At 38.9% G+C, this 15,489-nt stretch overlaps 1 protein-coding gene across 1 annotated transcript in view; it reads right to left on the bottom strand.

Moving 5' to 3' along the window:
• The window catches only part of LOC124606955 (liprin-beta-1), a 931,859-nt gene extending 920,092 nt beyond the window's left edge, over positions 1-11,767 (bottom strand). Inside the window, exons 1-2 of the mRNA XM_047139091.1 lie at positions 11,654-11,767; positions 9,604-9,734 (exon numbers count right to left, since the gene is read on the bottom strand). Of these exons, the coding sequence (XP_046995047.1) occupies positions 9,604-9,721 (118 nt within the window). The 5' untranslated portion in view covers positions 9,722-9,734; positions 11,654-11,767. The remainder of the gene's footprint in view (positions 1-9,603; positions 9,735-11,653) is intronic.
• Between the last annotated feature and the right edge of the window lie 3,722 nt (positions 11,768-15,489).

The raw sequence follows: 15,489 nt of genomic DNA on the forward strand, positions 1-15,489 counted from the left end.
ACTGCTTGGAATGACTGGTTCAGAAGTCCACTAATGATGGAAAAATATTAGATCTAATGGCAACAAATAGACCCGGCCTTTTTCAGTATGTCCACACTGATACTGGTTTCAGTTAAAACGAAGCAGGTGTACCAACAAATATTACAAAAGTAGATAAGTGCATTTCAAATAAGCAGAAAGAGTTAGAATTACATGTTCACCAAAGAAGATAAAGAGGTAACCGTGTCATATTTCAAAGAGGAACATTTCTCTTTGGTCAGATGCATTAAGTGATATTGTGCCTCAAGTTTAATAGAACAGCGACGAAGCACTGAGAAGATATGTTCTGTTCCTTCTTAGTATATAGTTTCTGTAAACAAACTTCTAACAAAAGGGAAATCACTCCACAATAGCTGTAAGATAAAACATAGGGCTCCAGAGACACAAGTGCTAAATGGTTATGTTCTATGCTTTCACTGGCTACTGTTGCTGTATCTTATTGATAGATCTCTTTAAAAAAAAACCAAAAAAAAATCTTGTCATATGTAAATGCTGTCACTGGCACAAAATTTAATGTCCAGACATTCACAAAAATACACAGGAATGGAAACTGGGGGTAGCAAACAAGAAGGGGGAATGCTGAACTCCATTCCTACTGTTCCTTTACAAAGGAAGATAAAAAAGTACTGTCCTGGTTCAATACCCGTAACACTGTAAAGAAAAGTGATGTACATACTAGTATCAATGATACTGATAAACAGCTGACATTGCTAAAATAAAACAAGCATCCAGGGTACAATGGAAACCCAGTTTATTATAAATAATTCTCCTCCGAGTTGGCTCCCATTTTAACCATAACATACTGTAGATCCCTCAAACAAAAAAAACTGTGCCCAGTGTTTGGAAACAACAGTAATCAGATCTGTCTCCAATCTCAATTATGACCATCTATTGTAGAACCCTAGAACACATTCTGAACTCAAACATACGAAGTATCTCCAACAGAATGACTTCCACCAGACCAACCAGCATAAACAGCAAAAACTTTGATCAGGAGATCTCTAAATTGAACTTTTCTCATGCAACATCTGAAAGCCATGCATCAAGGCAATCAGCCTGCTGTTGTATTTTGATTGAGTCAGTACCACATAAACATTTATTAAACACAACTTTTATTAAACATAATCTCATTCATATGAGACATCAAACAAAATTTGGCAGTGGAAAGAGGATTTCTTGGCTGAGAGGATGCAGATATAATCTTGGATAGAGAGTCATTAACAGAAGTAAACGTACCTTCAGGTAAGCCCCAGTATTGGGACCCATGCTGTGCATGTTATACATTAATGGCCTAGCAGATAAAAGCTGAGACTTAGTTATCTTGATTGAAGTAGTATCTAAAAAATTGCACAAAGATCTACTCATATTTTAATGAGATTTCAAAGTAGCGCAAAGATCTGCACTTTGCTTTAAGTATACAGAAATTTAAGACTGTGCCCTTCACAAATTACAGGAGAGTAATACCCCACGAATACCACATCAGTAAATCACAATTGGAATCAGTCAACTCAGACAAATATCTGGGTTCATTGGTAGGATACTGGGAAAAGGAGACAGCCTGTAAAGGAGATTGCTAACAAAACACTTGTGCATTTTATGATATAGGTCAAGTGTGTGGAACATTAGCATATAGGACTAACAGGGGTTACTGAATGAATACAAAGGTGGTCAGCATATATGGTTACAGGTTTTGTTTGAATTAACGGAGCCTGTCGCGAAAAGGCTGAGTGGCAGATGCTTCAACATGGGTTCTGGAAACTACCATGATGTGAAATCCAGCTTGTTCTGTTCATCCACGAGACCCAGAAAGCGGTATATAATGGCATTCAGGTAGGTGCTGTGACTCAACTTCCGTAAGTTGTTTGATGCAGATCTGTATCGCCACCTATTGAACAAAAAATGAGTGTAGGGAATATCAGACCAACCAGTGGTTGGACTGAAGAGTTTCTAGCAAACAGAACACAGGACATCATTCTCAACAGACAAAGTCTTCAGACTATGGGCAGATCCCAGAGGAATTTCAAAAGTCTATTACTTTTCACAACATACATAAATGACACAGTACACAATGTAAGAAGTTCCATGAGGCTTTTGGCCAATGATGCTGTTGTATACAGAGAAGTCGCAGCACTAGAAAAATGTAGCAAAATGCAGGAAGACCTGCAGAGGATTGACACTTGGTGCAGTGTGTGGCAATTGACCCTCAAAATAAAAAAAATAAAAAAAATAGTCAGAAAGATCCATAATTATATATTACACGATTGCAGAACAATCACTGGAAGCATTTACTTCCATAAAATATCTAGGCATACGTGTACAAAGCGATTTAGAGTGGAATGATCATCTTAAACTAACTGCAAAAAAGCACATGCCAGACTGAGATTCATTGAAAGAATCCTCAGGAAATGTAGTCCGTCAATAAAGGACATTATTTGAATACTTCTTGCTAGTATGGGATCCGTAACAGACATGATTGATAGAGTAAATAGAGGAGATAAAAAGTAAAGCCCTATCAACCAATGGCAGTGGCTGATGCCGCAAGACAGGAATTCTATGTCACAGAGTGGTTTACTGTTAAATTTCCAAGAGTGTAGATTCCTAGAAGAGCTAACAAATCTAAAGCTTCCTTCTACTTATATCTCATGAAAAGACCATGAAGATAATATTAGTGAGAGTCGGATCCACACAGAAGCTTATCAGCAATCGTTTTCCCATGTACCATTTGCAAATAGATCAGGAAAGGGGAGAAATGACAGTAGTACTGTACAGAAAAAACCCTCTACCACACAGCACAAGACAGCTAGCAGAATATAGATGCAGATGGAGATGATGCCTCTCTCCTGTAAAACCCTACTCGTAAAGTTTCAAAAACTAGTATTAAGTGAAGAATTAAAGATATACTTGATCCCTTATTAGTGCTTAAGGGGACAACAACTTGAAGAGGAGGACAAAAAGGAAGAAGAAGAAAAACAAACATAAGATTAGCTGTATCATAAAAAGGACAGACTACTACTCACCGTAAGGATGACATGTTGAGTTGAAGCCAGACACAACAAAAAGACTTACAGATTAAGCTTTTGGCCAAAACCTTCTTAAGAAAGGAAGCGCACACACGCGCACACACACACACACACACACACACACACACAAAACCACTAACTTCAACCAGAATGGAACTGGATCAAACGGAAGCAGTAATTCGGAGTGGAGAAGGAAAGGGGGATGAATAGCAGGGCACGGGTGGGGGGTGGGGGAGAGAAGTGAAGAAGTATTTGGCCAAATGCCTAATGTGTAACAGTCCTTTCATTGTGTCTGTCTGCAACTCACCATGTCATCTTCACAGTATCATACTATCCTTTTATAGTATTAAAGATATGATTAGACTAATCAGAGTGCATACAACGGAATGTAAGCATTCATTCTTCCCACACTCCATATGTGATTGGAACCTGAAGAAGTCCTAACACATAGCACAATTCTAAGTACTCTCTGCCAGGCCCTTCACAGTGGTTTTCAGAGTATGCAACCAGATGCAGATACATGAGGCACTCAATGCCAAGCTCTTAACCAGATGACAAATTGCTCACAATGTGTGGACAGTCCTTCCCTCATTTTCTACATAATGACAATCCCTTAGCTACATGCTGTCTATATACCAGAAAATAATAATATTAGACTTATTATGTTGAAAGAGTTATAAACAATTTATCAGAAATATGAAATCTTGGTTGTGGTGAGAGTCAAATTTGGCTGTGGCATCAGATTGATCTGTAGCATAGTGCAACACCCAGGTTAGGTTGAAAGGTGGCAGCTGTGTTGACAGTTGATTCTTACATTTATGTGCCAGTACATATACTTCTTAAAGGTATTTCCAGTGCATAACAAGAGTGAATTGAAAATTAAGTCTGCAATTCACAATCACAATCTTAAAAGTAAAAAATAATTTTCATATAGCCTATGCATCCCAATCTAGAGTCCAGATTGGAGTTTTATATTCTGGTGCAAAAGTCTGCAGTAGACATCAGAGAGGAGACTGAAAATCATCATACATTTTTAATAAAAGTTAAAGATTACATCACACCTCTTCCACAATTTATCAGAATATTTGGATTCAAGAATGTAAATTATGCATAACATCAATGTGTTAGAAAAATTCTGACATTGCTCGTACATATATAGACCAGAGTGCTTCAAGAGCAAGTGAGTGACCACAAAATGTGAGACGGGGTGAGCACAGCCTAACTGGATAGGCTGCCTGCACCAGTTACTGTGGGTGAGCATAGAAACTATGACCAAATTAAAGATAATGTTGGACTCCAAAGACGTTCAACATATCTTTATCTGTGTGTGACTAAATTCAGCACTGACTTTTCCTTTGTGGTATGTCTGTAATCATGTTGCTTGAGGGAGCCAGTGTAGTAAGACTGGAGCCAATTTGTATATGCTGAAGAAATGAGAGCGCCTGAAAGTCAAGGTAGTATAAATTTCCGTTGGTTGTATGCAAAAATAGCAAGTTTACTGGGTACATATTGCGCCTAAACTACTCTGCATTATTGTGTTTCCAATCAGGAAAAACTCATAAACAAACACAGTTGTAAGAAATCCCACACTGGCACAGCTCCTTCAGAGACACTGGCAGTAATAAAAAAGTAGTAGAACAGCAAATTGTTTTACAGTGTACGTTAAAGATATGAGACCTCTTCATGCTGTTTTTGGTGTATGTTTCAAAGCACTGGGCCAAGAGTTAATAGGCCTAGGTAAACATTAATGAAAAGCAGTGTTTCAGATGTTGTGTGACATTCTTCTACTACGAGCACACACATCGAAGATCAGTCTAATGCAATTCGAAACAGAATAATGTTTTCTGTTATTACAAACATTATTAATAAAACATGTGCCACAACATCTGATATGTGGACTGATTTGCACAATCAGGAGCATTATCTGATGCTTACCACACATTACATAAACACAGACAGATCTCTCGTCAATAATCTTTTGTTTAAAACTAACTGCCAGACACTTTTAAGAAGGTGGGAGTAAATATTATGAAAGAAATAGATCGGAACATTTTGCTGGAGATTCCATAATTTTATTTTTCTCTCTGACCAGGGTTCCAATATAATAAAAGCTTTGGCAAATCTAGAAGGGCTTCCATGTACTACTATTGTACAAACACAGCACTTAGCCACACTTTTTATGAAGATAGCTTCTTATTAAATTATGCTCCAAACATCACAACAAGAATAAATAATGTAAACTGCAGTACATGAAGTGTAGTGGCCTCTGATCATCTGAAACAGTACACTATGCTACAGTCCTTACAAACTCAGCATAAGAAAGTTGCTGCTTTAACGATGGAAAATAATGTCAGTTATAGATTACAAAGATATGATAATGAGCTTGCAGTAAGAACTCTGGATTTCCTGAAACCATTTAAAGGGGCCACATATAAATTAAAAGGTGAAAAATAATGTACTATCCAGTTCGTTGTTCTTTGGTTTCACAAACTTAAATAAATGATGACTGTGAGGAGTTTAATTACTACAGTTACAAAAACTGCTCCATTATGATACGAGGTGAGGAAAGGATAGATTTCTCATTAACTAGGACAACTGATGTACACTAACAGTGATGAATTTTTCAATATGAGGTACAAGAGATTAAAAATCAAGCCCTGAATTTTCTACATGAGAAAGCTGTAATTACTTCCAAATATAAACATGCTATGATTCTTTGACTGTCTTTTCTGGTTCTAAGTGCACCTGGCAAAAATGAAAAGCAGGAAATTCTTAGCAGTGTCAAACATGTGCAAGTTATGCATGTACAACATGCAATCATTAACATAATCATTCTTGTGTAGCTATTGAATAGTGTCTGATAGCCTACCATCAACATAAAACACATTTTTTCCAGGTAGACCTTCATAATTTCCACAACAGTTCTACATTACTTATCTCTCTTTTTTTTACTAACATAGAGCCTTAAAGTGCAGTGCAATTGCCATCCGGTGTTTCATGAACAGGAAGAATGACAAGTTGCCTGCAGCAGATCTCTGTATTTTAATGCACTTCAGAAATGATAACGTTTTAAAGTGGTGGAACCGACATCAAAAGGATCTACCAGATGTTGCTACAGTTGCAGGATGTATCTTACATATCCTAGGAACAAACACAGTTAGTGAACAGTGCTTTAATAAAGCTGGCATGTCATTAGCATATTGTCATAGCTAATTACATCCAGAAAGCATCAGTGATCTACTGCTGATCAACACTAACTAAAAAATTTTTACTCTTTTAAACAAGTGGACGGTGCAAAAAGTTACAATTCCAAGTATATAATATTCTTCACGTTACTTTTCCTTAAAAAGGACAGTCATCTCCTTGAGTTCAGAATAATATCTATTTATTTATTATGTAGAGAGAGAGAGAGAGAGAGAGAGAGAGAGAGAGAGAGAGAGAGAGAGAGAGAGAGAGAGAGAGAGGGGGGGGGGGGGCGGAGGGAGAGAGCAGGTTAGTGCTATGTGGTAAGGCTATGATAGGGGAGACATCAAGAAAGAATGGTCATGCTCTGTTTTTCACATATATGATTAGACAACAGATGTGGAGTGTAAAGCCATGTGCGGATGGCCCTTGGTGCACAAGTCCTAATCGGCCAAACATAAAGCACTGCAGCACTCTAATGCAAACAGCTGATGATGGTGTGCGTAAAGTTACAAAAATTCTGGGTTTGAAGTATCAGATGAAAACAGAAGTTGGGTAGTAGAAGGGGAGGAGCAGTGCCTTTTTCGAAGTACAGTAGTTGTTTTTCTCCTGGTTACATAGACATACGTATTTTTATGTGTGATACCTTAATATACGTGCACGCGCACCCATGAGCGAGCGTGCGCGCTCACACGCACACGTGTGTTGGTTGTTTTTTCTTTGCATCAAACGGTCTTCCCACAAACACATCACAAACTTTACGTTCTGATGTTTTCTGTGCAGTCTTAACTGTGCCATGAAGTGGACTATGCCTGTCAGTATAGACCATCTGCTATGTGTCCTTATGACCATGATTCAATACCTGATCTGCTGCCCAGGGGAATGAACATTAATGCTTTTGTCATGCCATGATAACTTGGATGTACTACCCAACCTAAAAACATATGACTCGTAACAGTTATAATTATTAGTCAGCAAATGACATAAATACTGATGTAATGTTGTTCAGTACACCATCCTCAGTAACCAATACAAATATCTGCACTTACACCCATTACTCCCTGCATATATAGTGTCTCTCATACGAGTCACAGGTCTGTTTTCTTGGGTGTTTTGGAAGATATTTGCAATTTGTTTTTGCTATCTGTAGCTGGTGTCAGCCCAAACAAATGCTGGTCATGAAGTCTTTCATGCAATGCTCAGTGTTGAAGAAAAGCATTGGTTTGTTTCCCATGACAAACAAAATTATTTTTAAAATAGTAGTTTCATGCCCATTTGATTGAGCAGACCCAAGTTACTTAAGTATGATGTTTGTTACATCAGTCTGTCTTAACAGGGACAATAAAACACGAAGAATAACTGGTACTCTGGCAGCAATTGAACAGCTCTGCTGCAGGGTGGCAGCAACCAGCTTGGGCCAGGACGATGCTGGAGTAATGGTTATTCTTCATGTTTTACTGTCTCTGTTAACATCGAAAACACTTATATCACACTAGACTAATTTGGGACAGCTCTATTAAATGGGCGTGTAAAATTTCTCTTTAAAAATCAATTTGCTTGTAACGGGACGCAAACCGACACTTTCTGTCAACAATGGGCATGGCATGAAAGGTGCGATGAGCACTATTTACTTGAGCTGGCTCCACCTACATACAACAAAAACTAAACTGCAAATACCTGCCAAAACACCATAAAAATGCATCCGACGACCCATAGGAAAGACACCCTGAATGTACAGGGTGTATCGGGTATAAGCGCAGATATTTCTATTTGTGACTGAGGACATTGTACTGAGCAACACTCATTACATCAGTATTTACATCATTTGCAGACTAATAACTATAGCTTCTACAAATAGTGTGGTTTTAGGTTGGTTAGTAGCTCCAATTATATGTGACAGGAGCGAACCATTAACGCTAATTTTCCCCTGGACAGCAGTTCATATGTTGAAGCGTGGGCACATGGAGACAAAACAGTTAGTCTATACTGACATGTAGTCCACTCAGTGGTGCAGTTATGACCATGCAGAAAACACAAGGTAGTAAATGATACATGTTTGCGGGAAGACTGTTCGACGCAGAGAGAAAACAACCAACACACTGATATGTGTACATATTAAGATGCCACATATAAAAATATCTGGCGTTACATCCACTACAACCTGTGTATAAGTATGAGTAGATTACAACCTGTTATAATTTGTTGTTGGTATAATTTACAGAAGGAGCTAGCAGTGGCTGCTTCTGTCTGTTAATGTATAACTTCACTTCCTGAATGATTTTTCACTCTACAGCAGAGTGAGCCTGGTTCGAAACTTCCTGGAAGATTAAATCTGTAAGACACACTGGAATTTGAACCTGACACCTTTACCTTTTGCGGGCAAATGCTTTAGCAACTGAGCTATCCAAGCACAACACACTACCCGCCCTCACAGCTTTTCTTCTGCCAGTACCTCACCATCTACCCTCCAAACATCGCAGAATTTCTCCATCTTACCTTCTGGGACTAGCATTCCTGAAAGGTACAATATTGTGAAGTTTGAAAGGTGGCAAAGCTGGTGCATGTAAAGATGTGAAGGTAGGTGATGAGTCATGCTTGGTTGGCTCAGATGGTAGGGCAGCTATCCACGAAAGGTGTATGTTCCAAGTTAGTGTCACTGTCTGGCACACAGTGGTAATTTGCCAGGAAGTTTCAAATCAGCGCACACTCATAGCAAAGTGAAAATTCACTTTGGAAACATCTGCCAGGCTGTGGCTAAGCCATGTCTCCTCTATATCCTTTCTTCCATGAGCAGTAGTCCTGCAAGGTATGCAGGAGAACTTCTGTTAAGTTTGGAAAGTAAATGATGAAGTACTGATGTACGTTCTTTCTTCTTTTTTAATGATTACCTACTCATTACAAACCCAAATGGTAACGAAGAACAATATTTCAGTGAAAACTGCTACTACCACGACTAAAAACAAATGTGTACTTCCAAGACTTAGAAATGTTTGTTTAACTGATTCCGCAACAGAGACACAACACCTCACAAACTGTAGGCACAGAGAATTTCATTAAATTTAAGTTTGTTAGAACAACTTCTAAAAAGTTGATCTCAATTACATTTAATTTATCTTACGAACTGTGTTTAAGATTGCAAGTCAGTTATCAGTGTTTCATACAGATAAATTACAGAAGATCATCCAAAAGCGAACTTTTGGTTCACAAAAAGTACAGTAAAATAAATTTGACACACTCTTTTGACTTGTGAAATCGTAATCAACAATCAATAAGTTCTTTCAGGTTTATTACAGTGCAGCAGAACAAACCGTTCTGATTCTTCTCACTGTGATGTCCACAAGTATACGAAGCAGAAGGTTACCTGATATGATCCCATCCATCTGCTGCAAAGCAGCTTCAAGCATTTTGCTGGCTTCTGCATGTGGACTGCCCAAGGCCGCTTCTCGTTGTTCTTCGATATGCTGTTCTGCCTTTCCCATTGTTTTTTGACACCTAGTTGGACAAATGAAATCTTGATTCAGAAAGAAACTATGACGGAATACTTTACTCACAAAACAAATTTTGCATGGAAGAAACAACGCTGACAACACTGCTACATGAAACATGTGAGTCTGGAACTTACACTATACTATGCACTACTTCTTAGTGGATGAAGTAATTAAATGGACATGAAGCTTCACATTGTTTGGGTAATGCCTCACACAAAACCATGGTATATTTAACTTATATTAATAAAATGTCAACTGAGTCTCTAAACTATTGAAACTACAGAGTACTTATCACTGACACACATGCCAGCAACACAAGCAGGCAAAATGTGAAAAGATAAAGCAAAAATACGTCATTCTGAATATAAAGCTTTGCTGTCAAACAATATAGATATTTTTCTGCCCTTGCTTTTGAGAACAAAGTTTTGCTCTCTTTTATTTCTGAATCTGTACTTATTATCTGGCACAACACAATAACCGAGAGAATATTTAGGATAATTGGAATTTGCTAACATTCTTTTTACAGTCACACAGTTTATGGAAAAAAACTATTGTTTCTTCTTTCTGTGCTTTGTTTCTGTAAATTAATTGCTTTAATTCATAATGACAAGGTAGCACAGATTTGGACAGGTTGACTGAAGTCTTTGACACAACTTTGTCCACTAGCAATCAAATTGTCCCCTCCAATACAACTTACTCCTTGGGCTACAGTACAATATAACACTTATACAAGAAGAGTGCCCTTATAACAGTAGCCCATAACAAATTTGAGGCTGGAACAGTCAAAAATATGTCAACCTTAGATATCAGGAACAACTATATCTCTCAGATGCCACATTAGATATGTTACCCTTGATATTCTTTTGCAAGTATGACTGCTGTCTCCTCCCCACTCATAACTTACATGAATTTGTAAAAGTTTAACTAACTTACTTTCTATATTATTTGTCTACAGTGTGATGCGAGTTTGTAAACATCATCAAAACCAAGTACCATGGATCCAATGACCAACATTTGGGGCAAGACATCCTACAGACCTCTTAGCAACACACAATAAGTTATGCTAGCTGGATATTTCAATTTTATTTTAGTTTATAGAGGTTCATGACATATTTTCTTGTCCACCAAGTTCTGCACAGAATTTCTTTATATTGTTTGACGTCACAACATAACTATCCCAGAACTTAGTTAAATCTCATTGCCCATATTTCAATCATTCCTCTTCTTTACGACTTTATCAACAGTTCTTGCTGAGTATTAAAGATGTCATCCATGAAGGAGTAATCAGATCCAACTTGATCATCGTCCTCTTTCGTAACACACTCAAACTATGCATCCCGTATGACTGTGGGGGGTTTTGTTTCGTTAACCTAAGTTTTACAGAGCTAGTGTAAAACTGGTACCTACAGGTCACACATCCGTGTTATTGTCTGTGGTGTTTGTAATCTAAATATAATTCTAACAAGACAATTGATGATACAAAAATAACAACAGCAAGTAAACAAAATTTTACTTCCGTAAACAGTGATCATAAAATGATTAACCACCACAAAGTAACGTAAATTTCCCTGTGGCGACTATATTATTCAAAGATGTTATGCATTAGAAAAGGGAGGAGACTACAATTTTATGCAGGCTTCATTCGTCGATGTTTTAACGCACAGAATTGACATACAGTAAAAAAAAGTATACCTTGCTGGACAATAGGTATCACAATTCGCTATATAAATCTATAACTAAAGAAAAAACAAGTATAACTTAAAAAAGACATGTGTCAGACTAAGTAAAACTGACAGACCGGGTCACAGTGAGTAGATACAGAAACTTATGTACCTCACATGAGACTGTCAACAACTGTCACCTGACATAAACAATACGTTATTCGAGTAGGACAGTGAATCACTTGGCATTCAGCCTACTTACCGAGCCGCGACGTCTGTAAAGCACTGTTTACATACGAAAAAGCTACAACCCTAAATAAACAAAAATAAAAAGACGCGTTACACCAATCTACAGAAGCGATAAACACAACACAGATAAAAACCAAAGATACTAAGGCCCAGCCCACAAAGATATAAAACTCGGATAGAACGCGTCATTGTCACCAACATGGATATGATGTTGTTGTTGTTGTGGTCTTCAGTCCTGAGACTGCTTTGATGCAGCTCTCCATGCTACTCTATCCTGTGCAAGCTTCTTCATCTTCCAGTACCTACTGCAACCTACATCCATCTGAATCTGCTTAGTGTATTCATCTCTTGGTCTCCCTCTACGATTTTTACCCTCCACGTTGCCCTCCAATGCTAAAGTTGTGATCCCTTGATGCCTCAAAACATTCCCTACTAACCGATCCCTTCTTCTAGTCAAGTTGTGCCACAAACATCTCTTCTCCCCAATCCTATTCAATACCTCCTCATTAGTTACGTGATCTACCCACCTTTACCACTTTAAGTGTCTCATTTCCTAATTTAATTCCCTCAGCATCACCCGATTTAATTTGACTACATTCCATTATCCTCGTTTTGCTTTTGTTGAAGTTCATCTTATATCCTCCTTTCAAGACACTGTCCATTCTGTTCAACTGCTCTTCCAAGTCCTTTGCTGCCTCTGACAGAATTACAATGTCATCGGGGAACCTCAAAGTTTTTACTTCTTCTCCATGAATTTTAAAACCTACTCCAAATTTTTCTTTTGTTTCCTTTACTGCTTACTCAATATACAGATTGAATAACATCGGGGAGAGGCTACAACCCTGTCTCACTCCCTTCCCAACCACTGCTTCCCTTTCATGCCCCTCGACTCTTATAACTGCCACCTGGTTTCTGTACAAATTGTAAATAGCCTTTCGCTCCCTGTATTTTACCCCTGCCACCTTCAGAATTTGAAAGAGAGTATTCCAGTTAACATTGTCAAAAGCTTTCTCTAAGTCTACAAATGCTAGAAACGTTGGTTTGCCTTTCCTTAATCTTTCTTCTAAGATAAGTCGTAAGGCTAGTATTGCCTCACGTGTTCCAACATTTCTACGGAATCCAACTGATCTTCCCCGAGGTCCGCTTCTACCAGTTTTTCCATTCGTCTGTAAAGAATTCGCGTTAGTATTTTGCAGCCATGACTTATTAAACTGATAGTTCGGCAATTTTCACATCTGTCAACGCCTGCTTTCTTTGGGATTGGAATTATTATATTCTTCTTGAAGTCTGAGGGAGTTTTCGCCTGTCTCATACATCTTGCTCACCAGATGGTAGAGTTTTGTCATGACTGGCTCTCCCAAGGCCATCAGTAGTTCTAATGGAATGTTGTCTACTCCCGGGGCCTTGTTTCGACTCAGGTCTTTTAGTGCTCTGTCAAACTCTTCAACCCAGTTCTAAGCAAAGAAGGGAAGCAGAAAGGTGGAAGGAGTATATAGAGGGTTTATACAAGGGCGATGTACTTGAGGACAATATTATGGAAATGGAAGAGGATGTAGATGAAGACGAAATGGATATGATGGAAGAGCCAAATAACAGATTTCTATGGCCTTAGACTTGTGCAAACGGTGCAACCGGACAGGACCCTGCGCAAAACATTATAAGGTATTTGAAAACTGTCACCCGTAATTTTGTTATTAAAGATAAATGGTAAACATAAAGTAAGGTGTTTCTTCCGAAACTACTTTTTTAGGTTCGTTTGAGCAGTTGCCAGAGTACGCCAGAAAGCAAGCGTTACTGCGCATGCGCAGCTAGTGAAGCTACGATGACGTAGAAAGCCCTTGGTGTTTGCTCAGTTCATACGCGTTTAGTCGCATTTCTTGTCGGGAATTTCGTGTGTAGTGAGGCACGAAGTGGCAAAGTGCCATGTGCAGCACTGCGGCGTGTTGTTGAGAGGAGCCACACGGAGCTGTTCTTGGAGCAATTGTTTTATAATATCGTATCAAGATAAGGAATGCGAAATAAGTTTGTTTGCTTGACTTGGGGGGGGGGGGGGGGGGAAGAGAACCAGCTACGTTATCGGTTCCATCGGATTAGCGAAGGATGGGGAAGAAGTCGGCCGTGCCCTTTTAAAGGAACCACCCCGACATTTGCCTGAAGCGATTTAGAGAAATCACGGAAAACCTAAATCAGTGTGGCCAGACGCAGCTGCAAAATAAGGAAGTAGTTCTTGGCATAATAATCATCTCAAAACTAGACTCTACAGGTCAAAGCAGGTATCCTAATATTTTGTTACGTGGTGACTTTAAAACGTAGATTTTTTTTAGTCGTACGCTGCACTATTGTTGTGTAGCATTTCCAATCAGGTTTACTTCTACAGAGCACAGCAAAACGTTAGTAAAGGTACTATTTCGCTGCGACTGTCCGCCGTAGCGGCGGGCAGTAACTGCCAGCCGTAACTGCCGACCGTCACTGGCTGTGTATTTCGTTGAGACTGCTGACCGCAGCGGCCACGCCACTCACTGAGTTACCTCTGTGAAAGGAACACGCACGCGAGTTCGCAACGTGGATGCTAACACCGTTCTAGGTTTTTGGTAGACGAGGAAGAAGAAGAGGAAATTATTGCAATGCTTACAAGATCTTCTCCCCACAGCATTTTCCAAACACGGAAAAGTGAAGGAATTTATGCTAACTTAGTAACCGGTCACTTGCGAAACGATGAAGAGAGGTTCAGAAATTTCTTTAGACTCAGTTCGATTTTGTTTTAAGTCTGGTGAAAGAAGATAATAGCAGGAACAGCTACCAGTGCAGTGCAAATTCCAATAGAAGCCGACGAAAAAATGGCAGTGACTTTACAGTAAGTAGCTGTATAAAAACATACATATTCATCAACAATGTTTTAAAATGGATAATTGTGTATCTCTATGAAATAACATAAATTTCTATTAAAATAATAGGTTTATTTGGAAGCGACTAAGGGCCGGTACAGTTTGTTGTTTATTTTTACAATATCTTTACACTGTGTTTACATTAGGATTAGTTATTATTTTCAAAAGTAGCATCACCTGCTTGTGGTTCGACATTTATTAATGGGGTGAAAGTGTACGTATCGTCTCCAACCGATGAAGTTCGTTCGAAAGGGGATGAAAGGGAAGACGAGCCGGAAGGACTGATGCTGACAGGTAGTGGCACAAGAGATGATTCTGAAGAACTACCAAGTCCCGTAACATAGCTTAAAATGTCAATTTTCGCTTTATTAATGAGGTGACGTGGTAGTTTCCTAATGGACGCTGCGATGCTTCTCATGAACAGCCCCACATCATCTTCCGGCTCTCAATTATTAGCCAAGCGCTGCAGCAATTCCACCCGTTGTTGGCCCCTTTGGTTGATTGAATCCCAGTGTGTTTTCCTCGATTTGCGAGCTGAGATGCAAGAGTTGGCAGCAGCTGCGTCACTAGAGGACAAGGAAACAATGGCTTGTGGAGTGTCAGGTCCTGTTTCATTGGCATTTTGTCCGTCTACATCAGATAGCAGTCCCTCAACACTTGTTGGCTCCTTTAGCGGGACACTACAAAAAGACGACCGCTCCCTTTCTACTTCTCTCAAAAAGTCTAGCCCGTTGAACAACGCCCGATTTTTGTTGAACTTGGTGCTGCAGAACCTGTTTGCAGTTGTTGTTTTCGAACAGTTTTCCGGTAGTTATCTCTGATGTCTTTCCATCACTTCTTACACTGGTTACCTAAAACGGAACGATATTTGTTTAGCTGTGTAATTAGGACAAGACATATTATTTATGTTTCATGCATTAATAATAATTATAGTTTGTGTTACAGGTTTCTAGCTACAGGGGAG

Source organism: Schistocerca americana, chromosome 3 (genome assembly GCF_021461395.2).
Source record: "Schistocerca americana isolate TAMUIC-IGC-003095 chromosome 3, iqSchAmer2.1, whole genome shotgun sequence".
NCBI lineage: Eukaryota > Metazoa > Arthropoda > Insecta > Orthoptera > Acrididae > Schistocerca > Schistocerca americana.